The sequence below is a fragment of the Bombina bombina genome, chromosome 1 (assembly GCF_027579735.1).
Source record: "Bombina bombina isolate aBomBom1 chromosome 1, aBomBom1.pri, whole genome shotgun sequence".
NCBI classification, from domain to species: Eukaryota; Metazoa; Chordata; class Amphibia; order Anura; family Bombinatoridae; genus Bombina; species Bombina bombina.
This window is the reverse complement of record NC_069499.1, coordinates 1,247,758,663-1,247,775,382: the sequence shown is the minus strand read 5'-3', so window position 1 is coordinate 1,247,775,382 and position 16,720 is coordinate 1,247,758,663. Positions and strand designations below refer to the sequence as shown.

General features: G+C 35.2%; 1 protein-coding gene across 1 annotated transcript in view; it reads right to left on the bottom strand.

Moving 5' to 3' along the window:
* The window catches only part of CDH13 (cadherin 13), a 1,791,933-nt gene that overhangs the window by 833,142 nt on the left and 942,071 nt on the right, over positions 1–16,720 (bottom strand). Inside the window, exon 6 of the mRNA XM_053700758.1 lies at positions 789–933. Coding sequence (XP_053556733.1) covers positions 789–933 — 145 coding nt within the window. The remainder of the gene's footprint in view (positions 1–788; positions 934–16,720) is intronic.

Sequence of the window (16,720 nt, the reverse complement as noted above, 5' to 3'; positions counted from 1 at the left end):
GAACTGAAAAAGTAACCTGCAGACTTATAAGCCCTAGTTGGCTATAACAGATAAAAACTGCAACATTATGCACTTTATATTAATAATATGGCCGTGTCTTGTCACATATAGACTGAAGCCCAGGTTGGCTCCTACAAATGAGTCAAGTGGTAGATGGAGTTTGGCTATTGAAAAACAACTGCAGCAAGCAAGATGTTAACTTGTTTCAAGAATATTTATTCTTGGTTAATTTGTTATTCTATAGTAAGACAGCAGAAATGTCTTGTAACAAGGTGTTTACTGTGTCTAATTTTTTTCTATTATTATGTTAGTTTTTACTAAGATTGAAAATAAAAATTACAGTGAAAATATGCAATCTTTTCAAGTACATACCATCTATAACTTGTTCCATGATAATAAAATCACCAAATATGTGTTGTGTCATTGATGTTTATGTCTTATATCTCAATATAATTAAACTGTAAAATATGACGTGAAGTATTTCTAGATGACCAAACTGCGTCTTTATTTTATAGCGATATAAACATGCATAGCACTTTTTGGTAGTACAAGGAGTGCAATGGGTTTAGAATGCCTGATTCCAAGAATTTAAAATTTACTTGGCAGGAAAGAAAATATCAGACATTTTAGTGTTTCAAAAAGATATATTTTAGCAAGAGAGCTAACAGATATTTGCATATTAATAGCATTATTCATAAACAGAATTATAAAGAAGAAGAATCACAGAGTTTAACTGCATAAGACTTAGCAATAGTCATGAAAAGATACATGTTTGCTTGGTGACTTACCAGTAGGAGAACCTTCTAAAACATGACCAATGTATGGACCTTCCTTGAAGATCGGTCGGTTATCATTTTGATCAATAACTATAACTTCTAGGTCAACAGGACCCTCAATAGTTTTTCCACTTTCATCCACAGTTTCAACTTGCATCTGTTGGAAAGAAAAGTAGTGATAAATACAGGTAGCCCTCATTACCCATTCACAATAACAACTACTATAGCATGACCAGCATACAACCCAAAGTATGACATAAGAAAATTGTGTACTGCAAATTATGTGGACTTTCTTCTAAAGGATAAATTACCAGCAATACATTATTATCTTAAACTGTGTGAGAGACTATTAAAATATATATTATATATATATCATACTACAGTACTTCTTCAGGGAAGTGTATGTTACCTTTTATATTCCTGCAACTCTTTCCATATAGAACCAAAAAAGCAATGCAGTAGCAACACTGCTTATTCCCTGTATAAAAGTTCCTTTTTTGAGGTGACATAGAGTACAGGAAAATAGCAAACAGCTGAGTTTCAGCATGAATAAGGGCTGAACGGCCGCGAAGCGTAGCAATATGTTTCATGTCATCTCAATAAAGGAACATTTTATAAAATAATTACACAGTGTTGTTAATTGATTGCTTTTTTGGTTTATATTCAGTTTACAGCAAGGAATCAGCATTCCTTTTGCCAGCCAAACACAGCTTCCAGGGGGCACTGTATCAAGTGTATATAACAAAATTTCCTTAAGGCACTTTGCATTAATCAGTACTTTATTAGTGATGTTTTGGGGTGGTGCTCCTTAATCAGACTATACAAATAAATACTACCCTCATAAAAAATACCCCACCACAAGTGACACATACATCCTTTGGTGATCCCTGTTGGTGTTCCTGAAGCGCAACTGTGCATGCGCCCAGTAAGATATGGGATCTCCATAAGGACACAACTAAATAGACAAAAAAAAAATCAGATTACATACATAGCATACAGAACAGCTAAATAATCATTGTTATGTTACAAGTTCAATAACTAATTAGTTAGTTAGGACATTATTGAAGTTGTAATATAACTGATTATTTAGCTGCGCTGTCTTCTATGCATGTAATCTGCATTTTCCTTTTGTCTTTTTAGTTGTTTCCTTATAGGGACCCTGTAGCTTACCGAGTGTATGTGCAGTTGTGCTTCAGTAATCCCAACAAGGATCGCTGAAAGATGCCTGGGCGACATGTATTTATTTGTACAGTCTGGTGAAGATATACCACCCTGAAACGTTGATAATAAAGTATTGAATAAAGTAGAGTGCCTTGCAGGATGTTTGATAGATACAGGGAGTGCAGAATTATTAGGCAAATGAGTATTTTGACCACATCATCCTCTTTATGCATGTTGTCTTACTCCAAGCTGTATAGGCTCGAAAGCCTACTACCAATTAAGCATATTAGGTGATGTGCATCTCTGTAATGAGAAGGGGTGTGGTCTAATGACATCAACACCCTATATCAGGTGTGCATAATTATTAGGCAACTTCCTTTCCTTTGGCAAAATGGGTCAAAAGAAGGACTTGACAGGCTCAGAAAAGTCAAAAATAGTGAGATATCTTGCAGAGGGATGCAGCACTCTTAAAATTGCAAAGCTTCTGAAGCGTGATCATCGAACAATCAAGCGTTTCATTCAAAATAGTCAACATGGTCGCAAGAAGTGTGTGGAAAAACCAAGGCGCAAAATAACTTCCCATGAACTGAGAAAAGTCAAGCGTGCAGCTGCCAAGATGCCACTTGCCACCAGTTTGGCCATATTTCAGAGCTGCAACATCACTGGAGTGCCCAAAAGCACAAGGTGTGCAATACTCAGAGACATGGCCAAGGTAAGAAAGGCTGAATGACGACCACCACTGAACAAGACACACAAGCTGAAACGTCAAGACTGGGCCAAGAAATATCTCAAGACTGATTTTTCTAAGGTTTTATGGACTGATGAAATGAGAGTGAGTCTTGATGGGCCAGATGGATGGGCCCGTGGCTGGATTGGTAAAGGACAGAGAGCTCCAGTCCGACTCAGACGCCAGTAAGGTGGAGGTGGAGTACTGGTTTGGGCTGGTATCATCAAAGATGAGCTTGTGGGGCCTTTTCGGGTTGAGGATGGAGTCAAGCTCAACTCCCAGTCCTACTGCCAGTTTCTGGAAGACACCTTCTTCAAGCAGTGGTACAGGAAGAAGTCTGCATCCTTCAAGAAAAACATGATTTTCATGCAGGACAATGCTCCATCACACGCGTCCAAGTACTCTACAGCATGGCTGGCAAGAAAGGGTATAAAAGAAGAAAATCTAATGACATGGCCTCCTTGTTCACCTGATCTGAACCCCATTGAGAACCTGTGGTCCATCATCAAATGTGAGATTTACAAGGAGGGAAAACAGTACACCTCTCTGAACAGTGTCTGGGAGGCTGTGGTTGCTGCTGCACGCAATGTTGATGGTGAACAGATCAAAACACTGACAGAATCCATGGATGGGAGGCTTTTGAGTGTCCTTGCAAAGAAAGGTGGCTATATTGGTCACTGATTTGTTTTTGTTTTGTTTTTGAATGTCAGAAATGTATATTTGTGAATGTTGAGATGTTATATTGGTTTCACTGGTAAAAATAAATAATTGAAATGGGTATATATTTGTTTTTTGTTAAGTTGCCTAATAATTATGCACAGTAATAGTCACCTGCACACACAGATATCCCCCTAAAATAGCTAAAACTAAAAACAAACTAAAAACTACTTCCAAAAATATTCAGCTTTGATATTAATGAGTTTTTTGGGTTCATTGAGAACATGGTTGTTGTTCAATAATAAAATTAATCCTCAAAAATACAACTTGCCTAATAATTCTGCACTCCCTGTATATTGATTGATTGATATATAGATAGATATATCTACAGTATATATTATCAAAGTAATTACTTTTTAGACAGAAAGCATGCATTTCCGAGCTTTAAATTTATTATATTATTTATGTAAGTTTTGAGAGGTGCATTGAACACAGCACTTCGACTCCCCATTGACTTCCATTATAAAAGGAGGTCAATGTTTCACTTATTTTTTATTTTTTTATGGAACCTCAGGATGAACCACCTCACTAAATTCAAAACAAAAACTACAGCTATGCAGGGTTACTTTTACAATAAAGGTCGACTAGGCAACCGCCTATTGTCCCTGCATAGCTTTAGCAGTTTTCTTTTTGAATTTAGTGAAGTATTCGTGGTTCATCCTGAGGTTACATAATCAGTGAATCCGACCTATATTTAGAGGCACCTAGTCTGCCTCTATTCAAGCTGCAAGAGTGAGTCTCTGACCACAAATTTAAGAAGCAGCCTCTGATTCTTATACTAGTATAAAACATCTTAAACTCACTTGTTTTGGGTGTTTAATGTGCCCTGCTCTTGTGTAATTGGTTGCCCAGGAGAAGGGAATAGGATTGCACAACAGAGCTCTTTTGATGTCTTTAAAGGGACACTTAACACCTATCTTCTAATAATCCCTTAAACTTACATTTTCTTATTAGTAAAAATAAAATAATCACTGTTTCTATTTTATTTTTTCCTCTTACCCCAAACTGTTGAAGGAAATTGCTTTGAAGTACAATGTTGAAGCAGTGCTTAATTTCCTATCTAAGCTGCCATATTGTAACGTGCGTTTCAGGGGCACAGCAGTCACATGCTCATGATGCTGTCACATGACACACACAGCATATTACTTAGAGAATCACATCTGGCTGCAGCGTGAGCGGCAGCCTCTAAATATACATATTTATGTGTCACTCACAGTATAAATGTATTAGCTTTCCCCATCTAACACACATATTATGCAGTATAATTGAAATAAAATGCTTTATAAGAACTGATTATGTTTTTAACACCCCCACAGTTTTGCTCTTCAAACTGCCCACACGTTTTATGCTCTAAGCAAAAGCCGTTTCCAGTGCACGGCTTCAGGGCAGGCACTATTGTGTAAGCTGAAGCTCTGTGAGGGAGAGAGTAGGAGGGAGGCTCTCAGACGTGCAGGATATACTGATATACTCCATGCAGAGCAGATTTCTGCTTCTTGTGATCTCTCCTGCTTATGAACCAGCTAATGTGATCAGTTAGTAATGATTGTCTGTTTTATTTACCAGTGTGATCTACTCCTGTCACACCCTCTGATGATCACACACAGAGTTCTGCTCTAGTGACTGTGTCTTGGCAGAGGGTGTCACAAGAGCAGATCACACTGCTAAATAAAACCAGATGATCATTAGTAACTGATCACATTAGCTGGTACATAAGCAGGAGAGGTCATAAGAAGCAAATATCTTCTGCATGGAGTATATCAGTATATCCAGCGTGTCTGAGAGCCTCCCCTCCCTCTCAACCTCACGGAGCTTACAAATGATTTATGACAATAGTGCCTGAAGTTCACGGGAAACAACTTTTGCTTAGAGCATAAAACTTGTGGGCAGTTTGAAGAGTAAAACTGTGGGGGGTGTTAAAAACATAAACAGTGCTTATAAAGAATTTTATTTCAATTGTTCTGCATAATATGTGTATTAGATGGGGAAAGCTAATACATTTATACTGTGAATGACAAATAAATATGTATCTTCAGACACTGCAGCTCACACACTGCAAACAGATGTGATTCTCTAAGTATATGCAACAAATAATATGCTGTGTGTGTCATGTGACTGCTGTGCCCCTGTAAGGTACGTTACAATATGGCAGCTTACATAGTAGAATCAAGCACTGGATCAACACTGTACTTCAAAACAATCATTGTCAACAGTTTGGGATAAGAGGAACAGATAAAATAGACAGCAGTGATTATTTTATTTTTATTTATAAGAAAAAGTAGGTTTTAGCATTTTTCATCAGGTGTTAAATGTCCCTTTAAGTTTGCCAAGTGGCGATTGCAGGGGGACAGGTTCTCTGCTTAAGAATTTTCCTTCTGTAGCTTGATACATTTCAATTTTAGACGTGTTAATATCAGTCTAGGTAATATGGGGTGTTTTATATATTGTTACCACAGCTTGATTCATTATGCAGAGACACCATTGATTTATTATGCTGTGCATAGCCACCATTTTAGTATGTCATGCAGAAATTAACCATTACAGCTATTATAATTATAATAAATCAGATTAATAGAATTTGATGTAATTTCAGAAATCTGTTTTCTCTATGATTATAGATAAAATAGTTATCTACATCTGCTTTTGTGTTATTAAGAAGCAGTAATGGCAGAGTATAGAATTTAATTGGGAGGCAAAATTGAATATTTGCCTGTGTAGCTAAAATGATATCATCAACATGTTATTTCCATACTTGCTGTAAACTATTATTATTATTATTATTATTATTATTACCATCATCTATAAAGCTCATACATATTGAGCAGTGCTGTAATATTAGGTATAAAGCTACAGATAACAGTAATCAAAAAATATTTATCAAATTACTTTGAGCTGTAAACCATGTTTACATGAAATTTGAGTTTGCAATCTAAAGGAAGTTCATGTGAGAGTGTAGAGGGATACATTAGACAAGGTAAACCTTTTAATGTAGATTGTATGCATCTCTGAAAAGATATGATTGAACCTTTAAGATTTAGATCAAAGTCTTATTGGGTGAGGCAGGGAGTTTATTATATCAGGTGAAGTTTTGGAAAGATCTTGAAAACAGGTGTATGAGGAAATGATAAGAGATGGGGCAGAGTGGAGGGAATGGGTAGGAGAGTATTTGTTGACAAGGTCAAAGATATTGTTAGTGAGATATTTTTATGTTAGAGTCAGGATTTTGATTTATTTCTTGAGGCTATGGGAAGCCAATGGAGGGACATGCAGATGTGAAACAATGTGCAAGAATGAAGAGTCTGGCAGAGTCACTCATGATGCATTGCATTTGGGACAGGTGGTAACTTTGAAGATCATAATGGAGAGAAATGCAATAGTCATGGTGGAAAATTATATTTTTTTTCTGTCTAGAAACAAGAGTTAGCTAAAGACTTAATATGAGGAGAGAAAGAAAGTTCAAATGTGACCCTAAGTCAATGTCTCTGAGTAGTTGAGGGGAGGACAGAGTTATCTATATTATGTTTGTAGTAAATATATAAGGAAATTAGAAGAAGGGGATAATAAAAGCAGATCTGTTTTAGAGATATTGAGCTTTAAGGGCCTGGTCATATAAAGCTCAACTCTCAAATGAAATGATCTTAAATGATCCTTTAGCACTGCAAGATTCTTCTTAGAGATGGTAAACTTTCCCCTTTGTATAGCAATATTTTAGATGGAGTTTAATTTATCAGTTTTAATGTTGGAAGATCATTTTAGATCATCTTCTCTAAGGTGATCTATTTGGAACTTTCAGGTTCCACCCTTTTTCTTATACCATTCAGTGAGTAAACCCCTGTGAAGTCTGAACTATAATTTTTCTCCAATCAAGAGAATCTTTGATCATCAGGCCATAAGTGAGGTCGTCCAGGATGAGATGCTATATATACAGTTGGTAAAAGAGGTGAGCATGCAAGAGGATATGTCTGGTAGGTGGATTAGGGTGGCTTAGTTTGGCGACTCCATAAAACATGTTTTAAACTCTAGCACTGTCAAATGCATTTAAACTGAACAATAATAATAATAATAATAATAATAATAATAATAATAAAATATTAACAATTACAGTGTAGAGAGAAATTAGGCTTTTAATGCCTTATAATTTATTTGTCTTACCTAAAGCTCCACCTTCCCTCAGTTTGATACATTTATTAAATTTTGTCAGCAAATCAGAAACTGTACAGATGTATATAATGCATTGCTTACACATGTGTTAAAAAAACGTCTTTGCAACAAAACAATACAATAGCTCCAAACCTGCAAAGATAAGTCATTTTTTCAACAGGAAAATAGTATGATACATATTTCCGTTTTCCATGTCTCTCTAAGTCAGCCATACAAATGTTCTCATACAAAGGAATCTTTGATTAAAACATTTTGAATATAATCACATTTTATAATGAATACCAGCTTGTTCTTAAAGTGAGATAATTGATAATTTGCCCTCTAAGATAAGTCAGTTACAAAATTGTTTAACTTCTCAGAGTGCCTACAGGCAAGCTTTGTTACAAAGAAGATACACTGATATCTTTTATTGTTTTACTATGTTCAATTAAAATATTATATTGTTTTTATCTCTAGTTTACATTGAGTTTTTGTTCCATGATAAAGTTGAAATTACATATTTCAAAGTGAATAATTCAAAGCTAGAATTAAACAAAAGACATTTGAAATATCTTGTGATATTCAGGAAAATGAGAATAAAAAAAGTCAGCATTCAATTTCACATACAGTATAATATCAAAAATCCATATCAGAGACTACTGCTTCAAAATAGAGCCTGCTGTACAAATAAATGCCTACTTCAAAAGATAAAATTCTAAATAGGAACCAAGTACATCATTTTACATATGCATAATATGAAATCAGAGTTAATTTGATGCATTATGTAATTTGAAGACTATCTGTTTGAGCTTCCAGTCAAGAAATATTGTTTTATCAGGAAATAAAAAAAGTTAGACTATCAGCTAATGGCTAAACAAAAAAGAAGTCCAGAAAGTTAAAAGTTGGGCACTCTAAATGTAGTCCTTTCACTGCTAGAAAAGGTTATAACATATTCCATATGAATTTCTTGTGTACTGGAAATCTATATACATTCAAGGGATTCAACTTGTTTTTTTTATATATCTTGTAAGTGAAAACTGGGAGAGGTTAATGTGGGGATATCAAGATAACTTTAAAGAGATAGTAAACACATTGAGATGTTTTATATAAATGTTTAGTTATGTTTAATGAAACAGCTCCATTTTCATGTAATTTAGTTCCGAAAATCAAGCTATTTCTTGTTCTCATAACTTGAAATGCACCCTGCTGACTAATCAAGACTAACCCTGCTAAATATCTTTCTCTAAGTGGCTTTATCAGATAACAACTGCAAAACCATTCATTTCATACTACATATGATAGTGACTAGACTTTTTGTCTTTGGACTAAAGCCCAGATTGCTTTCTCCAAATATGGCAAATGGAGTGGAGTTTGGCTATTGAAAAATAATTGCAGTAAAAAAGAAACTAATTTGTTTTAAAAAAATTAAGACTTGACTGGTATGTTATATTTTAGCAACACATCAGAAATCACTTATAAGGTAATTACAATGGGCAAGATTACACGTTGCACAGCTAATCAGTTAAGAAAACATCATGCGCGTTATGGCTTTTTCGCATTTTGGGTTGAGCAGTTATTACAAGTTGCAAAATAACTTATTTTGTTTTCACGTTAAGCCACGTAATCTTAACAGCCAAATTGTTCATTCATGTATTCCCCATAGAAGTCAATGGAGAAGACAAATAGAAAAAAAAACACACAAAAAGCCTAATCTTTTGCACAAAGATCTTATTCTCCTCAAAAAGTATACATGAAAATGTGAACATTTCATATTGAGAAAGTGTACTGGCTTTTATGATTAATAGTAGAAAAATGAAAACACCAAGCACAAAGACTAAGTTAATATATTGAGAGTGATAATCTGCACTATCCTTATGAGTAAAGCCATGTTCTATTAAGACTTCATAACACAGGGCTGAAGAAAGGATCTACTATATGTGCTAGATATGTTATAATAATAGAACATTTCTTACCATAGTTCATAACAAATTGATTCTTAAAGAAGGATTGATAATTCAGCTGGAGAGCATAATTATTAGGTAGCAGACATTAGCAGATTGGACCCATTTCAGAAACAATTTTAGCAGAACTCTTAATCAAATAAAGTCAGGGCTTCAATGTATTAGTAATTATCTTTTCTCCTGCTCGCAAGCTTCTAGCATTTTTTTCACCATCCCATAATCCATATTAATCCTTTAGTTTCATTGTTCATTTTAACTGTGTTTGTTAATTAACAAGTACTTTAAAAATACCCTTGATGCCCTACAGTCAAACGGATGGGTGAAATCTCCCTTTGGGTGATATGTATTGCTTCTTCTTGCAAATGAGATGAGAAATATTGACATCATGTGGTGAAAGTTAAAGCTGACAGCTGTATAGTCAGCAGAAGATTGTAACATCATCACGTTTAAAAGATGATGATGATATAACAAAATAGCAACAAAATGTTGTAGATATTATAAATCTCTATTATTAAAAACACACGGCTAGATTACGAGTTTTGTCGGTAATGGTGTGCGGTGCTAACGATCAGTTTTCCCACACCGCTCACTTGCAGACAATGCTGGTATTACGTGTTTTTATAAACCCAGCGTTAGCCGCAGAAAAGTGAGCAGAGAGCAAAATTTTGCTCCACATCTCACCTCAATACCAGCGCTGCTTACGGTAGCGGTGAGCTGGCAAAATATGCTCATGCACAATTTCCCCATAGGAATAAATGGGGGAGATCCGGCTGAAAAAAAACCTAGCACCTGCAAAAAAGCAGCGTTCAGCTTCTAACGCAGCCCCATTGATTCCTATAGGGAAAATATATTTATGTCTACACCTAAAACCCTAACATGAACCCCGAGTCTAAACACCCCTAATCTTACACTTATTAACCCCTAATCTGCCGCTCCGACATCGTAGACACCTGCATTATATTATTAACCCCTAATCTTCCGCTCCGGACACCGCCACCACCTACATTATATGTATTAAACCCTAATCTGCTGCCCCCAACATCGCCGACACCTACATTATATTTATTAACCCCTAATCTGTCACTCCCAATGTCGCTGCAAACAAACTAAATTTATTAACCCTAATCTGCCGCCCCCAACGTCGCCACCACTATAATAAAGTTATTAACCCCTAAATCTAAGTCTAACCCTAACCCTAACTCCCCCTAACTTAAATATAATTTAAATAAATATAAATAAAATTACTACAATTAACTAAATTATTCCTATTTAAAACTAAATACTTACCTATAAAATAAACCCTAAGCTAGCTACAATATAACTAATAGTTACATTGTAGCTATTTTAGGATTTATTTTAATTTTACAGGCACCTTTGTATTTATTTTAACTAGGTAGAACAGTTATTAAATAGTTATTAACTATTTAATAACTACCTAGCTAAAATAAATACAAAGTTACCTGTAAAATAAAACCTAACCTAAGTTACAATTACATATAACACTACACTATAATTAAATTAATTTCCTAAATTAACTACAATTAAATACAATTATCTAAAGTACGAAAAACCCCCCACTAAATTACAGAAAATAATAAAATAATTACAAGTTTTTTAAACTAATTACACCTGATCTAATCCCCCTAATAAAATAAAAAGCCCCCCAAAATAATAAAAGGCCTTACCCTATAGTAAATTACAAATATCCCTTAAAAGGGCCTTTTGCAGGGCATTGCCCCAAAGTAATCAGCTCTTTTACCTGTAAAAAAGTACAATAGCCCCCCAACATTAAAACCCACCACCCACACACCCAACCCTACTCTAAAACCCACCCAATCCCCCCTTAATAAAACCTAACATTAACCCTATGAAGATCACCCTACCTTGAGAAGTCTTCACCCAACCGGGCCGAAGTCCTCAACGAAGCCGGGCAAAGTGGTCCTCCAGATGTGCAGAAGTCTTCATCCAAGCAGGCCAGAAGAGGTCCTCCAGATGGGCAGAAATCTTCATCCAGGCGGCATCTTCTATCTTCATCCATCCGGCGCGGAGCGGGTCCAACTTCAAGACATCCGACGCGGAGCATCCTCTTCGTTCTTCATCAGACGACTGAATGAAGGTTCCTTTACATGACGTCATCCAAGATGGCGTCCCTTCAATTCCGATTGGCTGATAGAATTCTATCAGCCAATCGGAATTAAGGTAGAAAAAATCCTATTGCCTGATGCAATCAGCCAATAGGATTGAACTTCAATCCTATTGGCTGATTGGAACAGCCAATAGGATTGAGGTTGCATTCTATTGGCTGTTAAAATCAGCTAATAGGATATTTTCTACCTTCATTGAAGGGACGCAATCTTGGGTGACGTCATTTAAAGGAACCTTCATTCAGTCGTCGGATGAAGAACGAAGAGGATGCTCCGTGTCGGATGTCTTGAAGATGGACCCGCTCCGCGCCACCTGGATGAAGACTTCTGCCTGTCTGGAGGACCTCTTCTGGCCGGTTTGGATGAAGACTTCTGCCTGTCTGGAGGACCACTTCTGCCCGTCTGGAGGATCACTTCGCCCGGCTTCGTTGAGGACTTTATCTCGGTTGGGTGAAGACTTCTCAAGGTAGGGTGATCTTCAAGGGGTTAGTGTTAGGTTTTATTAAGGGGGGATTGGGTGGGTTTTAGAGTAGGGTTGGGTGTGTGGGCGGTGGGTTTTAATGTTGGGGCGGTATTTACAGGTAAAAGAGCTGATTACTTTGGGGCAATGCCACGCAAAAGGCCCTTTTAAGGGCTATTTGTAATTTAGTATAGGGTAGGGCTTTTTATTATTTTGGGGGGCTTTTTTATTTTATTAGGGGGATTAGATTAGGTGTAATTAGTTTAAAAAACTTGTAATTATTTTATTATTTTCTGTAATTTAGTGTTTTTTTTTCGTACTTTAGATAATTGTATTTAATTGTAGTTAATTTAGGGAATCAATTTAATTATAGTTTAGTGTTAGATGTAATTGAAACTTAGGTTAGGTTTTATTTTACAGGTAAAATTGTCTTCATTTTAACTAGGTAGCTATTAAATAGTTAATAACTATTTAATAACTATTCTACTTAGTTAAAATACATACAAAGTTGCCTGTAAAATAAAAATAAATCCTAAGCTAGCTACATTGTAACTATTAGTTATATTGTAGCTAGCTTAGGGTTTATTTTATAGGTAAGTATTTAGTTTTAATTAGGAATAATTTAGTTAGTGAAAGTTATTTTATTTAGATTTATTTAAAATATATTTAAGTTAGGGGGGGTGTTAGGGTTAGGGTTAGACTTAGATTTAGGGGTTAATAACTTTAATATATTGGCGGCGGCGTTGGGAGCGGCAGATTAGGGGTTAATAAATGTAGGTAGGTGTCGGCGATGTTAGGGACGGCAGATTAGGGGATAATAATATTTAACTAGTGTTTGCGATGCGGGAGTGCAGCGGTTTAGGGGTTAATATATTTATTATAGTGGCAGCGATGTCCGGTTCAGCATATTAGGGGTTAAAAATGTATTTTAGTGTTTGTGATGTGGGGGGCGCCTCAGTTTAGGGGTTAATAGGTAGTTTATGGGTGTTAGTGTACTTTGTAGCACTTTAGTTAAGAGTTTTATGCTACGGCGAGCCTGTCATTTCAAGACTCATAATACCAGTGGGCATTAAAAAGCAGTGTTGGGGCCTCTCAACGCTGCTTTTTAAGGCTAACGCAAAACTCGTAATCTAGCCGACAATTTTTGGGACTTTGGTTTTCTGTAAAAACTGAAGTTTTCAATAAGTAGGACAGAACAGCAAACTGTTATTTCTTGTTCTATCCTGTTATATCCCCATAACGAAGATGTGATTGCTGATAATACAAAATCACTTTCACTTGCAACTACAAAAATGTGAGTATGAAATAAAAACAAACATTTTAAGAAAAAGATCACAACACCATTTTTTTTTAATGTGATTTTGTTGTAATTTCTGTTTTCTCATGATTCCTGCAAATCTTGTTTGCTGCATGGGATAGCATGTATAGGTCTATTAAATATATCTACATAAGTAAATTTCTGTCCTGCCCACTACCAATGGACAGTACACTAGTGATTAATATAGATTTAATAAATCTCAACCAAATATTCATATGTACATCTAAAATGGCATCACTGACCATTTCATAGTGTATTGCACATGATAATGTAATTATTCCAAATTGTCTTGCAAACAAATTGAATTGGCCAGTTTTACACATTATCAACCCCATTTTGGCTTTTGAATCAGATTTTTCCATTATGGTGTCAATATTTAGTAAAAAAGTTTTGCTCAGGTTGATCGTCCATGCATCATATGTGGCTGTTATAATGTATGCTTGGATCCAATCTAATATTTTTCCAATATGGAAATTATGTTAATGTGTGCATTGTGCTCACTCTGATGACAAAAGAATATATTGTATCAAAAAGATTGTAATAAACCCTTACGTGTATGTGCTGCTAAATTTACCATAATAATCAGACCGGGTAGCTATCTGGGCATGTGATTTCTCATTTCAAAGAGGGGGACCACCTGTTTCAATCTAGGACAAATGTAGGGAATAGGAACTATGTTAAAGATGACAGTGTGTTGTCCTTCACACAGAAGCTCTTAAATAAGGGAATTAAACTTAAAATCGAATCCCTACAGAATAGTTATATTAAGCATAGTGATTACAAAATGCAATGCACTACACTGTGTATTTTGCCTTATTTGTCTTAAAGAGGCATTAGAAACACTGGGCTAGATTACAAGAGGAGCACAATTAGACTTTTTGGCGTGCATGATAACTTCACTCAAAGTGAACTTTTAATGTGAGAGGGTTAGGGCATGTATTACAAGTTGAAACCATTTAACGTGAGAGCAAAACTCAATGCATGCTAATTTCAGGACTACCGATATTGTGACTGCATTAACTTTTCCCCATCGACTTCAATGTAGCGCACTTTCCAAAAATAATAAGCCTAACACTTATCGCTCATGCACTAACCCGACACATATTAGACCACCTGCACTAAACCCAAAGATTATGCATATTTTACATTCCAATGTTCTTCATATAAAAGAAAATGCTCTTTTTCATTTTAAATATATATTTAAATATATATATCTGATAAAAATGTATCTGATATTTATTTTGTAATATATATAGGACACATTATAGCTATTTCCAAACACCTTGTCATATACCATATACTTTAAACCATTATAACATTTACTTTAGTACTTTTATTCAGAAACTGTATATATGAGTGTAACACTTTATTTTAATGTATTTATGTTGTGTTTGGTGCACATTTTATTTAACTCTTACAAATTATACAAGGTCCACTTTATGCTAACATGGAAGAAAAAGAAAAGAAAAGAGCGCACTAGGCTAGGGGTGATATAAAAATTAAAAAAAATCCAAACTAGGTGATATTCACAGACAGAGTCATATACTTTTCTTATCTTTGGCAATAAAATTGTGACAATTATAACAGTTCCTAAATATGCCTACAATCAACCTTATAATCCTACTTCTGTTTGTTGATATAAGAAATGGCAAAAAATTTAAATAAAAAAATATTTAATAAAGAGTATATCTATACAACGATGTATGCATACACAGAATATCTAGAATATATGGCCACCTTTTTAGATCCACATTTTTAAAAAAAATTAAATATAAAAAACTTGTTAAAAAAGCGATTGTTAAACAGATAATAGAGAAGCCTATTTTGACCGTTTTTACAGTGAAACGCGTTGATGGGATACAAGTTTTCAAAACCAGGAGCCTTTTCTCTGAAAGAATCTCTGCACAGAGTTATTTCTGAGCTATAGAGACTACCTGTTACTTTACCCATAAAAGATCAGCTGGATAAGTACCATTTCATTGGTTACTACAACCACGTGGGGTTAAAGGACCAACCAGCTGTCCAGCAGCAATCAGAAGGAGTCGGCTTTGAAAAGAGCATAGCGGCAAGTTCAAAGAAACAGCTGGCACCCGAGTGGAACATCGAAAGTGGAACCAAGCTCATAGAGTGACTGTCCAGGCAGCTAACACCGGAAAGTGGATAGATTTCGCAGTTAAGAGTGAAATACTCTGTATTGAAGGGGCGACAGTTCGAGAAAATCTGTGAGTAAAGGTAAATTACTCTATATTGGTGTCAATCAGGACGCAGTCTCCGCCCAAGAATCAAGGTAAAACCATTTTTCCCAGCAGTTCTTTGCTATAGAACATAACCCGCTATATTATCTACAAAAATAAATAACACCGTATATCACTTATCAGCATATGAAAGCAATATAGTTGCAACTTATACCAGTATCAAATACTACACCAGAGACAATAATTTTCATACCAGAGACAGTGATTAAACAACAGTGAATTATTTCACACTCCCATGTCTACTTCATAAAGATAATTTTTTGACCGGTCAAAATAGGGTTCTCTGTTATCTGTTTGACACTCGCTTTTTTAACAAGATTTTTATATATTTTTTTTTTTTAAATGTGGATCTAAGAAGATGGCCATATATTTTTTACATTTTTATATTCTGAGTTTTGATGTTTAATTTTCTCTGTTTATGCATACATCGTTGTATAGATATACTCTGTATTAAAAAAAATAATAATTTTCATTTGTTGCCATTTCTTATATCAACAAACAGAAGTAGGATTATCAGGTTGATTGTAGGCATATTTAGGAACTGTTATAATTGTCACAATTTTATTACCAAAGAGAAGAAAAGTATATGACTCTGTCTGTGAATATCTCCTATTTAGGATTTTTAGAATGTTTAGATCACCCCTAGCCTAGTGCGCTCTTTTCTTTTTCTTCCATTTTAGCCTTCTTGATCTGTGAGTGCAAGGTCATTAGAATAGAGCACTTAGGGGTTTGTTGAGCGCTACTCTTTTTTGTTTTCTGTAACCTCTTTATGCTAACCCAATGTGCAAATTTTACTTAAATATTGAAAAATTAGTGATATCGCTTAACACATCATTAGCTCGCCACTTTTAATGTAGCCCATCGTGTGTTTTGTAAAACATGGTGCTCTCTAAGCATTGGAATGTAAAATTTAAATACATAGTTATACACACTGTAACATATTAAAAATGTAATCTAGCCCATTGTGTGTTTTGTAAAACATGGTGCTTGTTCCATGCTCTGTAAGCATGCCATAAAGCAAATTTTGTTAGCTTGGTACCTTCAGCCTATGAGTTTTTTCTTGA